A 16,644-nucleotide genomic window follows, 5' to 3' on the forward strand; every position below is an offset into this window, starting at 1 on the left:
TTCAGGTTTTCAATTTACTTTGCCCAGATCCATCAGAGAAATCACTATCTGTGACACCTATAGCCTTATAAAATATATTTCTTAAATAGTAAGACCTGAAAGTCACAATTACTTCTTGATCCATGGTTGCAGAATGGTGGTTGTGTTATTGGGCATGGAAACAACTTTCATCTCCTTGTACATCTCCATCAGAGCTCTTGGGTGATCAGGTGCATTGTCAGTTAGCACTAATATTTTAAAAGGAATCTTTTTCTGAGTGGTTCCCAATGGTGGGCTTAAAATAGTAAACCATGCTGCAAACAGATATGCTGTCATCTAGCCTTTCACATTCAATTTATAGAGTACAGGTGTAGTAGATTTAGCATAGTTCTTGAGGGCACTAAGAGTTTCTGAATGGTAAATGAATATTGGCTTCAATTTGAAGTCACCAGATGTATTAGCCCCTAGCGAGTGACAGCCTGTCCTTTGAAGCTTTGACGCCAGGCATTGCCTTCTCTCTAGATAGGAAAGTTCTAGATGGCATCTTCTTCCAATAGAACACTGTTAAGTCTGCATTGAAAATCTGTTGTTTAGTCTAGCCACCTTCATCAATTATTTTAACTAGATCTTCTGGATAACCTGGTGCAGCATCTCCATTAACACTTGCTGCTTCACCTTGTACTTTTATGTTATAGAAAGGGCTTCTTTCCTTTAAACCTCATGAAGCAACCTCTGCTAGCTTCAGACTTCTGCAACTTTCTCACCACTCTTAGCCTTTATAGAATTGAAGAGCGTCAAGACCTTGTTCTTAATTAAGCTTTGGCTTAAGGAAATACTGGTTTAATCTTTCCAGACCACACAACTTTCTCTAAATCAACAATAAGGCTGTTTTGCCTTCTTATCATTAGTGTGTTCACTGGAGCAGCACTTTTAGTTTCCTTCAAGAACTTTTTTCTTTTGCATTCTTAGCTTGGCTGTTTGGTGCAAGAGGCCTAGCCTTTGGCCTGTCTCAGCTTTCAACATACCATCCTTACTAAGCTTAATCATTTCTAGCTTTTGATTTGAAGTGAGAGATGTGCAATTCTTCCTTTCATCTGAACACTAAGAGACCATTGTAAGGTTATTAATCGGCGTAATTTCAGTATTGCTGTGTCTCAGGGAATAGGAGGGCCCAAGGAGAGGGAGAGAAATGGGGGACCAGCTGGTGAGTGGAGTGACTTCAGAACACACACAACCCTTTTCAATTAAGTTCACCATTTTATATGGGTGCAGTTTGTGGTGCCCTAAAACAGTTAAAATAGTAACATCTGAACACAGATTACCATAACAGATATAATAATAATGAAAAAGAAAATCTTGTGAGAATTATTAAAATGTGACACACAGACATGAAGTGAGAACATGCTGTAAGAAAAGTGGCACCAATAGATTTGCTTGACACAAGGTTGCCCCAATCCTCAATTTGTAAAAAGTGCAATATCTGCTGAGTGCAATAAAGCAACACGCAATAAAATGAGGGGTGTGCCTGTATTAATGCATTATTATTAACCGCAGTTACCATGCTATATGATGAATCTCCAGGGCTTATTCATTATGTCCAACTGAAATTTTGTACCCTTTAGCCAACATCTCCTAAATCTTCCTTCCCTGAACCCTCCCATCCTTCAGCCCCTGACAACCAGCTTTCTATTCTCCACTTCTGTGATTTTGATGTTTTTAGATTCCACTTGTGTGAGATTACTCAGTATTTGTCTTTCTGTGTCTGCCTTATTTCACTTAATATAATGTCCTCCAGGTTCATTCATGTTATCACAAATGAAAGAATTTCCTTCTTTCTTGAGGTTGATAGTGTATTCCACTGCGTAGAATACCATACGTGGATGCCATATCTTGTGAATAATGCTGTAATGAACATGGGAGTACAGATATCTCTTAGACATGCTGATTTCTTCCTTTTGATAACATACTTAGAAGATTGCTGGATATATGATAGTTCTAAAAATGAAAAATATTTAATAAAAAATTAAAAATATTTTTTGAGGATCATTCATATCATTTTCCATAATGGCTGTACTAATGTATATTCTCACCCACAATGTGCAGGCGTTCTCTTTTCTCCACGTCTTAACCAATGCCTGTTATCTTTTATCTTTTTTATAATAGCCATTCTAACAGATCTGAGGTAATAGCTCATTGTGGTTTTAATTTTCATTACCCTCATGATTAGTGATGTTGAGTATTTTTCATATACCCATTGACCATTTTTATGTCTGCTTTTGAGAAGTGCCTATTCAAGTCACCTGCCCATTTTTTAAATTGGGTATTTGTTTTCTTGCTACTGAATTGTTTGAGTTGCTTACATATTTTGAATATTAACTCCTTATTAGATGTGTGGTTTGCAAGTATTTTCTCTCATTGTATAGGTTGTCTCTTCACTCTGCTGATTGTTTTCTTTTTGCACAAAAGCTTTTAGTTTGATGCAATGAACAAACCAATAAGGAATATGAAGACTTTGAATCAGTAATCAAAAAAAAAAAACCCAACAAAATAAAACCTAGTAGTACTTCATTTCTTCACTGGTGAATTTCTATCATTTAAGAAACAATTAATGCCAGTCCTTCTGAAACTCTCCCAAAATAACTGAAGAAGCTCTGATACCAAAGCCAGACAAGGACACTGCAAAAGAAAATTATAGGCCAATATCCCTGATGAACATAGATGCAAAAATTCTCAACAAAATACTAGCAAATTAAATTCAACATCACATTAAAGGATGATACACCACAATCGAGGATGGTTCAACATATGCAAAATCAACATATGTGATACACTATTAACAGAATGAAGGGTAAAAGTTATATATAATCATATCAGTAGAGTCAGAGAAAGCATTTGAGAAACTTGAACATTCTTTTATGATTGGAAACTTTTTAGTTAAGGAAATTCTGTGCTTCCACATAATAAAGGCTACATAGGATAAGCCCACAGCTACCATCTTAATAGTGGTGAAAAGATGAAAGCTTTTCCTGTAAGATCATGAACAAGGGAAAGGATGCCCACTGTTATAACTTCTACTCAATATAATACTGGAAGTCCTATGCAGAGCATTTAGGCAATAAATAAATAAATAGCATCTAAATTGGAAAGGAAGAAGTAAAATCTTTTATATGTGCACATGATATTATCTTATATATTAAAGACCCTGAAGACTATACCAAAAAAACTGCTAAAACTAACAAATTCAATAAAGATGCAGGATACAAAATTAAAATGCATAAATCGATAGTGTTTCTGCATACTAACAATGAACTTTGGAAAAAGAAATCAAGAAAGCAGTTCTTTTTACAATATCACAAAAAATGCGTAGGAATAAATTTAACCAAAGAAGTGAAAGATTTGTACACTAAAAACTGTAAAACATTTATGAAAAAGTGAAGAAAACACAGTGAATGGAGATATCTAATGTTCATGGATCTGAAGAATTAATATTGTTAAAATGCTCCTAGTATCCAAAGCGATCTATAGATTAACTGCCATCTCTTCCAAAGTTTCAATGACAAGTTTCACAAAAATAGGAAAAACCATCCTAAAACTTGTGTAGAAACACAAAAGACCCTAATAGCCTAAGCAATCTTGAGCAAAAACTTTTTCTACTTTTAAAAATTGGTCACTGAGTAATAACAGATGATCTGAGAGGCAAAGAACTTTGAAAATAAAATGTCATTCAGAAAGAAGTAATAAGTTGAACAGGAAGAATGATATATGTCTGAGAGGTTGAATATCACTTTCATGTCCTGAAACCATAGTTGCTTTCAGCTCTGGTGTTTCATTATTGTTATTTAACAAGTATGGCTCAGTTGAGAGACAAATAAGTTGTCATCTTTTAAATATTCAGTTTAATCACCAACACACTTATCTATTCAAATTAGCAAGAATTCCGAGGAGGTCCTTTCTTAGAGTCTTCATTCAGCTGCTTCAAGTATTGCTATACTCCTAGGAGTTTACTCATTCCAAGGAGACTAATTTGCTGTCCAAAAGTTAGCTGAAGAAAGTGATGGGGATTTTTATTTTTATTATTTGGAGACAGGGCCTTGCTGTGTTGTCCAGGCTGGAGAGTAGTGGTGGTGATCATGGCTCACTGCAGCTTTGTTCTCCTGAGCTCAAGCTATTCTCCCACCTCAGCCTCCCAAATAGCTGGGAATATAAATGCATGCCACTGTGCTAGGCTAATTTTTTTTAAGTGTATTTTTTGTAGAAATGACATCTTGCTGTGTTGTCCAGGCTGTTCTTTTCTCCTGGGGTCAAGCAGTCTCCTGTGTTGGCCTCCTAAAGTGCTGGGATTACAAGCATGAACATATAAACTAGTGATAGCATTTTTAGCAGCTGTTGATTTTACCACTGCTACGTTGTTTCGTGATTTAAAAGTGGCCCCAACAAATTTTATGTACCTTATCTTGTTGATGTGATGCCACTGGTCCTTGCCGAGACCTCAATGGTTCTTAATGACAGGATGATTCATTCTTCAGTATTATGTTCATTCAAAGGTTATGTCAAAGGATTTCATTTCCTTAATTTATACTCATATGCTTAGTCATCTTGGCTTCCTTGCCAAATTGGATGTGTGAGAAGGTACTTTCAGCCCATCCCCACACTGTACCAAAATTAGCCTTTCTTTCTTGAAATCTAGTCCAGGGATAGCAAACCAGTGGTCTGTGAGCCAGATGCAATTTGCGGATATGTTTTGTTTAGTTCTCATGATATTTTTAAAAATAGTTGAATTTTATATCATTATATAAAAATATACCATGATTTTAAATCAAGAGATTCATATAAATATCTGGACTTTCATATGCTTGAACCATTGGAGAAACTGATTTCAGTGGCCTCTTATTCTCTTATGAGAAAAAATGAATTGCACTGAGTAATTTTCCTGTTTAATCAGATAGACTCTATCTGATTTGCTCCAGCATTCACTATTTCTGTTGCTTTACCTGTCTGGCCTCTGTAGCCACTTGCATTTAGCCTACAATGTCTCTACTTTTCAGCCTGAATCACCAACCCAGATTATCCTTTCCTCTTTGATAAAGCCTCCTTAAGCGTATATTCCTACTCGTGAGCCACAGACCTATCACTAAAATCTATGAAAGAGATTTTTGTAATTCTGAACCTCAGAGAGGATGGAGTCTAGGAGTTAATTCCTTTCAGAATTCGTGTTTCGTTTTTTAATGCAGCTCTATTTACCTTCTTTCCTTTAATTATCTCTGTTTACCACAGAGTATTGAGAAGGCATGGCCCTTACGAAGCCTCAAAAGATTTTGTTAAATCATTCCCCCAAGGTAATGGATGCCTACCAGCCTTACATTTGCATAATTAAATTGTCCACTGAAATGATTCTTCCCACAGCAAAGATCTGTTTCAAGCCAATTGTTTTTTCCCTGATAGAGAAGCATTTGACAGCTTTTTTTTTTAATTGAGGTATGTTTTCATAACCATACAAATACCTCATTATGTGTATAATTCAGCATTAATTAGTAAATTTAAGGATTTGCACAACTATCAGCACAAATCAGTTTGAGAACATTTACGTCACCCACAAAGTTCTTTTGTTACCCATATCCAGTCAATCCCCACTCTCACCTCAAGCTCAGATAAACACTGATCTGCTTTCTATCTCTATAGATTTTCATTTCTGGATGTTTTATATAAATGGAATTATGTAATATGTAATCTTTTGCTTTTGGCTTCTTTCACGAGAATAATATTTTTGAGGTTCATCCATGTTATAGAATATATGAATAGTTGGTTCCAATTTATTGTTGAATTATAATATGTTGTATGGATATAATACATTTTGTTTATCCATTCTGCAATTGATGCACATCAGAATTAGTTTGTTTTTGGCTATTTGGATAATGTTGCTATAAATATTTGAAAACAAGTCTGTGTGGACATATTTTTATTGCTCTTGGGTAGATATCTAGAAGTAGAATTTCTAGGTCATATGGTAAATTTATGTTTTAAAGAAATTGCCAAATTGTTTCTCAAAGTGGTGGTACCATTTTATGTTTTCGCCAGTAATGTAAAAGGGTTCCAGTTTTTTCACATGCTCATCAACACTTGGTATCATCAGTCTTTCTTTCTTTCTTTTTTTTTTTTTTAACTGAAAAAAAGTCTCACTCTGTCACCCAGGCTGAAGTGCAGTGGCGATTCTCCTGTCTTAGTCTCCTGAGTAGCTGGCATCACGGGTGTGTGTTTTTGGTAGAGATGGGGTTTTACTATATTGGTCAGGCTGGGCTTGAGCTCCTGACCTCAAGTGATCCGCCCGCCTCAGCCTCCCAAGTGCTGAGATTACAGGCATGAGCCACTCTACCCAGCTCATCAATCATTTTGCTTATGGCCATTACATGGGTGTGAATCCATTGTTCACAATTGTTTCACTTTGTATTTCCCTAATAACTTTATGATGTTGAGAATATTTTCAAGTTTTTATAACCCATTTGTTTATGTACCTTGGAGAAATGTATTTTCAAATCTTTCCACTTTCAAAATTGAGTTGTTTTTCTTCTTATTATGAAGTCTCAAGAATTCTTTGTATATTCTGAACTAAGTTCTTTTCCATAAATATAAATTTCAAATATTTCCTTCTAGTCTATCTTATGGTGTCATTTTAAAAAATTATATATTTGAAGAGCAAAATTTGTAATTTTAGTGAAGTCAAATTTATCATTTTTTCCTTTTGGGATTGTACTTTTGGTACCAGATCGTAAGAAATTTGTATCTAACCCAAAGTAATGAAGATTTTCAATCTGTACTTCCTTCTAAAAGTCTGTTTTTTGAGTTAATTTTTATATATGGTGTGAAGTATGAAGTTCCTTTTTTCAGTATGTATATCCATTTTTACTGCACTACTTGTTAACAAGAATTTCCTTTCTCTATTTAATTATCTTGGCATCTTTCTCAAAAATCAGTTGACCATAAATGAAAGGGTTCATTTCTGAATTCTCAGTTCTGTCCCAGTGAGCTACATGTCTATCCTTATTCCTATACTACACTGTCTTGATTACTGTAACTTTAAGGTAAGTTTTAAAATCAAGTAATGTAGGTCCTCCAACTTTGTTCTTCTTTTATCAAAATTATTTTGTCTATTTTGGGGTCCTTTGCAATTTCATGTAAATTTTTGGATCAATTTGTCAGTTTCTAAAGAAAAGCTTTATTAGATTTTCATAGAGGTTATATATTTAGTCCATGAATTAACTTGTAGAGAATTGTTATTTTAACAACATTGAGTCTTGGAATCCATGAACTTGAAATGTCTCTCCATTTATTTACATATTATTTAATTTCTTTAGTGTTCAAGTCTTGTAAAAATGATTTCTAAGTATTTTATTTCTGTTGATATGTGAATGGAGCTATGTCTTAATTTCACATTTGGATTGTTTGTTGCTAGTATATACAAATGTTATTGATTTTTATATTGATCTTATATCATCCTATGATGTAGCTAAACTCAGTTTTTAGTTCTAGTAGTTTATAGATTTCTTATAATTTTCTACATATAGAATAATTTCATCTGCAAATAAGGACAGTTTTATTTCTTCTTTATCCTTTAATATCTATTTTCTTGCCTCATTGCACTGGCTAAATTTTCCAGTACAAAGATGCATGGAAGTGGTGAATGCCTTATGCCCTATCTTAAGGGGAAAGCATTCCATCTTTCATCATTAAATATGACATAAGTATAGAGTTTCCCCTTCCCCACATGTCCTTTATCAGTTTGAGGAAGTTCCTTTCTCGTCCTGGTTGTTGAGAGGTTTTCTCATGGCTGTTGGATTTTGTGGAATGCTTCTTCTGCATATATTGAGATGATTATTTGGTTTTATACTTTATTAATATAATGTAGTTCATTAATTGATTTTCAATGTTGAACCAACCTTACCTTTCATGGACTAAATCCCACATGATCATTGTGTATGATCCACTATATATACTGCTAGATTAAGTTTGCTAGCATTTTGACAAAGGTTTTTGCATCAATGTTTGCAGTGTACATTGGTCTGTGGTTTTCTTTTGATCTTTGCCTAACTTTGATATTAGGCCTCTTAGAATGAGTTGGAAGTGTTCCCGCCACTTCTGAATTCTGAAAGAGTTTGTGTAGACTTGGTATTATCTTTGAAGGTTTCATATAATTAACCAGTGAAGCCATCTCGACTTGAGCTTTTCTTTGTGGGAAAAAATTTAGTTACTAATTCAGTATTTGTGTTACAGGTTTATTTACATTTTCTATTTCTTCTTTAGTTAGTGTTGGTAATTTGTGCCTAACAGTTTTTCCATTTCACCTGTTGTTTTATATGGTTGGGATAAGGTTGTTTATAGTACTCCTTTATAATCCTTTTAATTTATCTAGCATCAGTGGTGATTTCCTAGTTTCATTACTGATTTCTATAATTAATATCTTCTCTGTTTCCTTTTTATTTACTTTGTTTTGATATTTGGTCAGTCTAGTGAAAGTTTTGTCAATAAGACTTTTGGTTTGATTCATTTTTATCTACTGTTTTTCTATATATTTTGCTGAATATATTATATATAATATGATACTACTATAATGTATAATAATCTCTCTATATATGAAGCTTAAGTTACTGATTTGGAACTTTTATTCTTTTTTACTCTAAATGGTTAAAGCTATGAATTTTTTTCTAAACCCTGCTTTATCTACATCCAATAAATGTAGATATGCTGTAGTTTATTTTCATTTACCTCAAAATATTTTCTAATATCTCTTGGAATGTCTTTGTGATTTAATATCTAAATATTTGGAGATTTCTAAAATTTCTCTCTGTTTTTATTTCTAACTTAATTCTGTTGTGATTATAGAATATATTTTGAAAGAGTTAGCAAACCCTTCAAATTAATTGAGACATTATATTTTCTAGCATTTGCTTAGTGTGTAGAATATCCATGTGTGCTTGAAAAGAATGTGTATTCTGCTGATGTTAAATGATATATTTTATAAATGTCTAGATTTTTTTGATGGTGTTATTTAAGTTGGTTGTCTCTTTTCTAATTTCCTCTCTAGTTTTTCCATCAGTTATTGAGAAAGAAGTATGGAAATCCCCAACTGTTAGTATTAAATTTTTTTCTCCTTCAATTCTGTCCATTTTAATTTTAGTACTGTGGGTGCTCTTCTGTTCAATGCATATGCATTTCTAATTGCCACATTTTTCAGATGTATTGATCTTTTATCATTATGACTGTCCTTTTTGTCTCATAATTTTTCTTAAAGTCTATTTTGTCTAATATTGATATAGGCATTCCAACTGTCTCGTGGTTACTGTTTGCATGATGAATCTTGTTTTTCTCCTTTTACTTTAGCCTATTTATATCTATGAACCTAAAATGTGTCTCTTATAGATGTTATATAGTTTGACCTTGATTTTTATCCAATCTGATTTCTGCCTTTTGATTTGTGTTTCTTCCATTCATAGTTAATGTAATTATTGATATGGTTGGATTTGTATCCTCCATTTTACTGTTTTCTGTCTCATAGTTTTTGTTGTTCCTCTTTTCCCTTTCTACCACCTCTTTTCTATTATATATATGTAGTGTGACATTTTATTATTCTGTTTTGATTTTTAAAAATAAAATTTAAAAGCATTTTCTTAATATCTGCTTTAGGGATTATAATACACATTTTATCTTGTCATAGTCTACTTCAGGATAGTACTGACTTAATTCTAGTGGAATAGAACTGCTTTGATCCAATATAGCTTCATTTCTTTTCCAAATTTATGTTTTTACACATATATTTAGATATTTTATAAACACGGCAATGTAGTGTTGTAATTATTGCCTCATACAACTTTAAGTCTCTTAAAGAAATTAAGAGATAACAGAAAAATTTTGTATTTATATAGCCTTCTATTTATATATTTACCATTTTTAGTGCTCTTCATTTGTTTCTGTCAATTTGAGCTATTATCTAGTGTTATTTTCTCTCAGCTTTAAGGACTTCATTAGATATTTCTGCTTACAACAAATATCCTCAGTTTTTTGTCTGGGAATGTTTCATTTCGCCTTTATTTTTGGAGATAATTTTCCTGGATAGAGAAATGTTGGTGGACGGGTTTGCTTTCTTGTTTCTTTTAGCACTTCATTTGTCTGCCTTCTGGCCCTTCTTATTTCTAATGAGAAGTCATTAATCATATTCTTTTTCCACGGACATGATTTGTCATTTTTCTCTTCCTGCTTTCATGACTTTTCTCCTTATCTTTCAACAATTTGACTATGATGTGTCTAAGTGTGAATCTTTTGGGTTTTATTCTAGTTGGCATTGGCTGAGCTTCTTGGATCCATAAGGTACTGTTTTTCATCAAATTGGGACATTTTCAGCCATTATTCCTTCAAATGTTTTCTCATCACCCTTTGTCTCTCTCCTTTTTTTCTAATTCCCATGAGAAGTATGTTGGTTCCCTTGACATCCCATAAATTTCTCAGGCTCTGTCCACTTTCCTCCTGTCTTTTTCTCTCTGTGTCCTTCCAACTGGATGATTTCTATTGCTCTATCTTCCAGTTCACTGATTTGATCTTTTGCTCTTTTAAATCTACTGTTGTGCTTACTATACTGAGTTTTAAAATTTCAGTTAATTATACTTTTCAAATCTGCACTTTTTATTTTTAAGTAGTTTTTCTTTCTGTATTGAAAGTTTCTATATGTTGTTCATTACTGTCATGTTTTCCTTTAGGTATTTAACACAGTTTTCTTTTAATTATTTTCATATATTTATAATAGCTATTTTAAAGTCTTTAAAGGCTTTGACTGCTAAATTCTACACCTGGACCCATTCAGGGACATTTTTTATTGACTGCTTTTTTTCCTCATTGTGGATCACACAAGTTTTTGTCAAAAATGTGTTTTTTAAAATAACATGTGATAGTAGCTCTGGATTTTAACTATTTTTTTCCCTGAGGGTTGGTTTTATTTTTTATTAATAACTTCCTTTGTCTTAATCTATGGAATCTATATCCCTCATGATATGTGACTGCTGATTTCTCTGCTTATTTTTTTTCTTATTCTAATTTTTATATTGTAACCTGGTTTCCTAGAGATTGTCCTGTGTCTCTGTAGCTTAATTGTTGTTTAATGATTGATCAGAGGTTGCACTCAAACACTGGGCCTAGCCAGTGCTGATGGAACTGCGTGGGAATTGAGGAGCATGTGCAATATTTAGGCAGTTTGGAAGTCTGTACCAGCTTTAACTTTCCACTGGGCCCTCTTTCATCTCCTTTGTGCGTGTCATTACCTCTCAGTCAGATTGTATACAGTAAGGTGGGCACACTGGGTAGCCTGGTGAATGTACATAACCTCTGTCTGCCTGTCTCATCTTAATTTACCCTGTTATGTTTCTTGCTATACCACCAATGTGCTGCTTAGCCCTACTAGGGCCATAGCCTTAGACTTGTAGAGCTGGGCACTTTCCTTATTAATTTCTTTCAGTTTGCATTCTTCGTTGACAGTATCACTAATGGGTTTTTTGGCCTCCACTCCAAATCAAATCAGCCCCCTCTCGTGTCAGCCCCTTCCAGAAGTGAAGCTGCTAGTTTTCATGACCAGCCCTACCCTGGTAGAAGTACTGTCCTGATTGAGCTATAAAGGAGTGGGAGCAGCCCCAGGCAAGAACATCTCTGACTCCCACTGTTTTTAGGCAGAGTTCAGTGGTTCCTCACAAATAAATGTTTCTCAATTTGTTGTTTATGACTGCTCAATTTCCAGAGCCGTGAAATCATTGTTTTTGATAATTCTGTCCAGCTTCATAGTTGTTTCTTGGGGAGATTTCCTGACTTACTTCCACATCACCAAAAGTCCTGCCTCACATGGCAGCTGTTAAAATGGCAAGTTCCCATGCTGAAGTTCTACTTATCAAGGAAGCATTCTATAGATTCTTTGTACCATTTTGGTACAAATTTTGGATCTCTGGTAATCAGAACAATCTGTTCGCCATGCTACCCAGTCAGCCCACCTTGCTATACAATCTGTCATCTGAATCCTATTTGATATGAGGAATTTTACATTTCTGCAATAATTGCCAGTAACTTTTTTGTGTAGTATTTTCTTTTGAATACCACATGGATGGCATCTGACACTGTTTGTAATGCTGAATTTAATGGAAGTTTACAAATAAGTTATTCTATGATTCTCCTTTAAAAATGCAGATATACATATATGTATACAGCATTATATCCTGTCTCTTCCATAACACAGATGTTTAAATGGTTAACATTTGTGCTGCAGTATAGCTTTCTGGCTCATGAAAAATGAAAGCTATCAACGATCTGGGCAATAAGATTCATCGCCAATAGTCACTAGCAACAGCACACAGCATTTTAATATCAGCGAGGTCCACAGCTAGCAGTAAGAGCTGGTGTAATTGAAAGACGTTTAGGTGCAATCATTCTGCTGTTTGCTCCTTGCCAGGTTCAACATGGGATTGTGTGAGTATTTGAAGAAAACAGCAATTTTTTCATATCTTTGAAAGATATAAAAAGCATGGATTAGTGCTTAAATTTAAGGAATATGGTAATTTAAAATCATGTGGCTCTAAAATAAAAAGGTATTTTATTTATCTGGTTGATTAAAGCTTTAGAAAAGCTACGCCTTGGATACAAGTGAACCGATAATTCTGGTCTAATGTTGCCGTGGTAACAACTCATGCTGATATAATTGAGAACATCTTATACATCCTGGTTTGAACATTTTCTCCCTGCCATTTTGAGTTGTTCTAGTGGTATATGAAGGAGGCTGGGATAACTAGCTTGAAAGAAATTCAATCTAGTTATAGACATCTTTGGCATTAATCTGATGTTTACTAGTGATATCTCATGCTAGGCAGTTATGCTTTGTTTCTAGGGGCTTCTCTTTTTAAAACAAAAGAAAGCTCTTTTCATTTTCTGTGTGCTGCGTGCTCCAGTGTGTGTGTTTACACCATCGGTTCTTCTCCCTCTAGAGATTAGCATAACTCCCTTTGCTGGTGGATTGTTGTTTTGAGCAATATGTTTTGGAAAGGTTGGTTTTCATCATGAGTGGTAAGTATGCTCTCTGAGACTCTGCAGCTGTTTATTTAAAAAAAATATTTATAAGAGGAAAAAATATTTTTAAAGGGACAGCTATAAAGCCAGAGCTACTGTGGATTATATTTTGCAGTGATGCTTTTGTACTTAGGCATTTTAGTAAATTGCCTTCAAAAACCAGTAAGAACTGTAAACAATTAATGTCGCTATTAATAATCAATACCAATAACCAGTTTCTGATTTTCTTTATGGTTCGATTTACTGTATTTGTTGGGCACTGTTATTAATTGTGTTATAAATTAGTAAATAGACTAACCATAAGAGAGGATTTTCTTTTAGTATCTGATCCTGAAGATAATTAGTTTAACTCTCCTTTGATTAGCTTTGTCGTCCTAATGCTAATTTTTGTTAGATTGTTTTTATTAGATTTTTAAAATAGTAATCTTGAAAGTAAGATGCTGCCAAAATTTTGTTGATGTCTTGGTTGTTTTTACCTAAAATTTATTGAGAAATAAGGATTTAATGCTGAAATAATTAGAGTATTTGGTTTTGTAGGTTTTGTTAAAATGTTTAATAAACAGTTTTTGGGGGAAATAGTTTTTTAGAATAAGTACACTTGTGACAACTAGTCTCTTTTTTATTGTAATGTGATTTATTTTTTCTAAATATTTCCAAAACTGTTTTTTTGAGAAAATATACTACAGTATGTACTGCAGTTTATCACAGGGTAAAAGCTGTCACTTCAAGCCAAACCTGCAGCTAAAAATAGATATCCTGTTGTTAGAGTGAAAAATATTTGCTTAGAGCATAATTCATTAGCATCTTTTGCTTAACTAAAGAATAAGATGCTTGGAAGTTAACCTTTGATTCAGATATTTTTAGGAGAAGTAGAATATGGTTTCTCTGATAATATAACAGTCTTATAAATTGCATTTAAAAGATTTGGAATTGGAATTTAGAAACTGAAAGGTGGATTTTTGCTGTATAATGATAGAATTCAAGATTGATGAACCTTTTCTTTCGTAACTGGAGATCACCTCATTATAACCAATAAACATTCTTTATCTTGCTGCAGTACAATATATCTTAAATGTTGTTATATATTTGTTTATAGAATAATACTAGGTATTAAAGGGACATTTTAACATACAAAATATTAAGAATTAACTGGATTGTTGTTTTCCTGTTACTGAAATAGATCTTTCTGATCTGCTGTTCTAAATTTGAACTAATATTACAAAATCAACATAGCATTCCTTAGGATTTCTATGGATATCAAACTGAATATACCTGGTTATCATACATATTTTTATTTGAATCAGGCCAATGTATATTTTCTCTTTGAAAATTTGGCATATAATCTAGAATCTTTAGGTAACCACTGTGGTATTCTGGTGGTTTTACAACAGGATGGATTGGATTTAGCTGAAGAAAAATGTTGTTGCTTCACTATTGCTTTATTTTTCTTTAAAAAGCTATGCATTATAGATAGTATTTGATATATTTGATTATATTGGCCTTCTCTTCTAACCATTTTATACCACAGTAATCATAGTAATCACAGCTAGGCATTCTGACTTTGTCGAGATTGCCCAATTTCAACTGATTTTAATCATGTCAGAAATGGTTAAATGCCCTAGCCATTTCAAAATATGGAAAATTAAAAGTGAAGTGTGGTTTTATTTGTAAAAATAAGCAAGTGCTAGGCCTTTTAATCTAAGTCTGTAACTACACATGTGGTATTTTTGTGTACGTGGTACTTTTCTCGTTATAAGGCTATTCCTTTTATCCTTTGCCAATTAAATGTTGGTTTTCTCTGAGAATCCATCTTTGGCCTTCTTTTGATGCTACATTCTCTCCAAAAAATCTCATCCATGCCTACGTTTTCAATCATTACCTGAACATTCAGTTCAAAAGTGGATTTTCTTCTATCATCCCTAAATCTGCTCCATTTTCATTGACTCTGATATCTGTTAATGATCTCACTGCCCATGCAGGAAGTGCAAACAGAAACCTTGGTCATTTCTAGCTTGTTTCTTACTCTCAGACATGAACTCAGTCATTAAGTTCTATTGATTCTACATCAGAAATCACTCAATATTCTCCAGTCTTACTGACTCTGGGAAGGCTTCTAGATCTCTTCTCAATCCTATTACAATAACTGCATCACTGGTCTCCCAGCTTCCAGTTTTATATCTTCCAGGCCGTTTTCCACACTGAAAGTTTTAAAATGGAAGGAAATATGCCCATTTTTTAACCTAACGTGAAAACTTTCAATTATTCCCTATTGCCTTTAAAATAAAAGTTAAACTCCTTATTAGGTCATATGCAATCAATGACTTACCTTTCTGGTTTTATTTGCAAAATCTCTCTCACAAGTTTTGATCTAGCCATACTATATTACATATAATTCCTTGCTACCTTTCCATATTTATAGTCTTTATCATAAAAATTCAGAGAACCAGTTAGTATCTCCGACACTGACCCTGTAGAATTAGGTGATTTCTCTGTACTCCCAAAGCACACTTACAAACTATAACAATTATTGTATTATATTGAAATTATAAATTTGTGTGTCACTTTCTAATCTCTAAATGTTGAACTCAAGTCAAGGATAGTGCCTTATTTATTGTATGTTTCTAGTAGTCACCCCAGTACCCCAAACACAGCAAAGAACCCAATAAATACTTATAGAATTAATGATAAACTAAATATAATTCATTTTTACATACTTGAACACTTTCCTTACATTGCCAATGAAAAATATCAGTGTGGGTTTTGATTTTTTTGGTTCAAAAAATACAGTAACCATAGTATTTACTTGTTCCTTCATCAACTTTGTAGGATAAAGTCATACAAAATGCTTAAGAAACCAAGTTGTACCAGTCAGTACCTTTATCTTTCTAGTATTTAAAAAAATTGGTCATAAGTGTGAAAAGAGCCTTCACTTTCTAAATGTTTTTCTTACTCATAACACTTTTTGTGAAGTTTTTGCTCTTGTTAAGCAAACAAGGTCTATAAAGAAATACTAAAGGAACCTCTCTAGAAATCAGTCAAACTATTGTAAGACCCTTTTGATTAGAGGACGTAGCAACTTACTCAAATAAGCTTAAGCAGAAGAAGATACAGGTATTGGGATGCAGAGTATGTCATGGAGCTCAAAGGCAAAAGTAGAGTTGAGCTGTCCCAAAGAGGAGAATTGATTTGAAAAGCTGACTGGAATCATAATAGTACCTTTCTCAGTTTTTCTCTCTGAGATCACATGATGTCTACTTTTTTCCTTGAATTTGCTTTATTATCCTCACTGTGTAGTGAATAGGTTTCTCTGATGCTTGTGCAAAGTGGAGCTTAGTCATCTGAAAGTTTCAAAGTTTATGTGCTTTCCTGGTTTATGTGCTTTCCTAGTTTATGTGCTTATTGATATAACTAGCATCATTATTTCAAAATCCTGGGTGAGAACCCTGGCCCAGCTGTAGTTGAGGGCAAATCTCTGAAAAAGAAGGCATGAATCTGCTATGAATTACAACACCATACAGACTTGAATACCAACACTTCATTAATTTCCCTTTCTGGATTCTGACTGAAAATCCTGTAAGAAAA

The 16,644-nt window shown here is 33.5% G+C and overlaps 1 protein-coding gene across 8 annotated transcripts in view; it reads left to right on the forward strand.

The window, feature by feature from the left end:
- PRKACB (protein kinase cAMP-activated catalytic subunit beta) overlaps positions 1 to 16,644 on the forward strand; it is a 170,662-nt gene that overhangs the window by 87,849 nt on the left and 66,169 nt on the right. For 2 of the 8 annotated variants that reach the window (XM_033225408.1, XM_033225413.1), the window contains exon 1: positions 12,231 to 12,468. The exons of 2 other annotated variants lie outside the window; for them this stretch is intronic. In XM_033225408.1, the coding sequence (XP_033081299.1) occupies positions 12,459 to 12,468 (10 nt within the window). In that variant the 5' untranslated portion in view covers positions 12,231 to 12,458. Of the gene's footprint in view, positions 1 to 12,230; positions 12,469 to 12,695; positions 13,060 to 16,644 lie in introns of those variants that run through there. 4 more of the 8 variants (XM_033225411.1, XM_033225414.1, XM_033225409.1 and 1 more) reach the window with 4 other exon arrangements.

This window comes from Trachypithecus francoisi, unplaced genomic scaffold, assembly GCF_009764315.1.
Source record: "Trachypithecus francoisi isolate TF-2019V2 unplaced genomic scaffold, Tfra_2.0 Lachesis_group12, whole genome shotgun sequence".
Classification (NCBI taxonomy): domain Eukaryota; kingdom Metazoa; phylum Chordata; class Mammalia; order Primates; family Cercopithecidae; genus Trachypithecus; species Trachypithecus francoisi.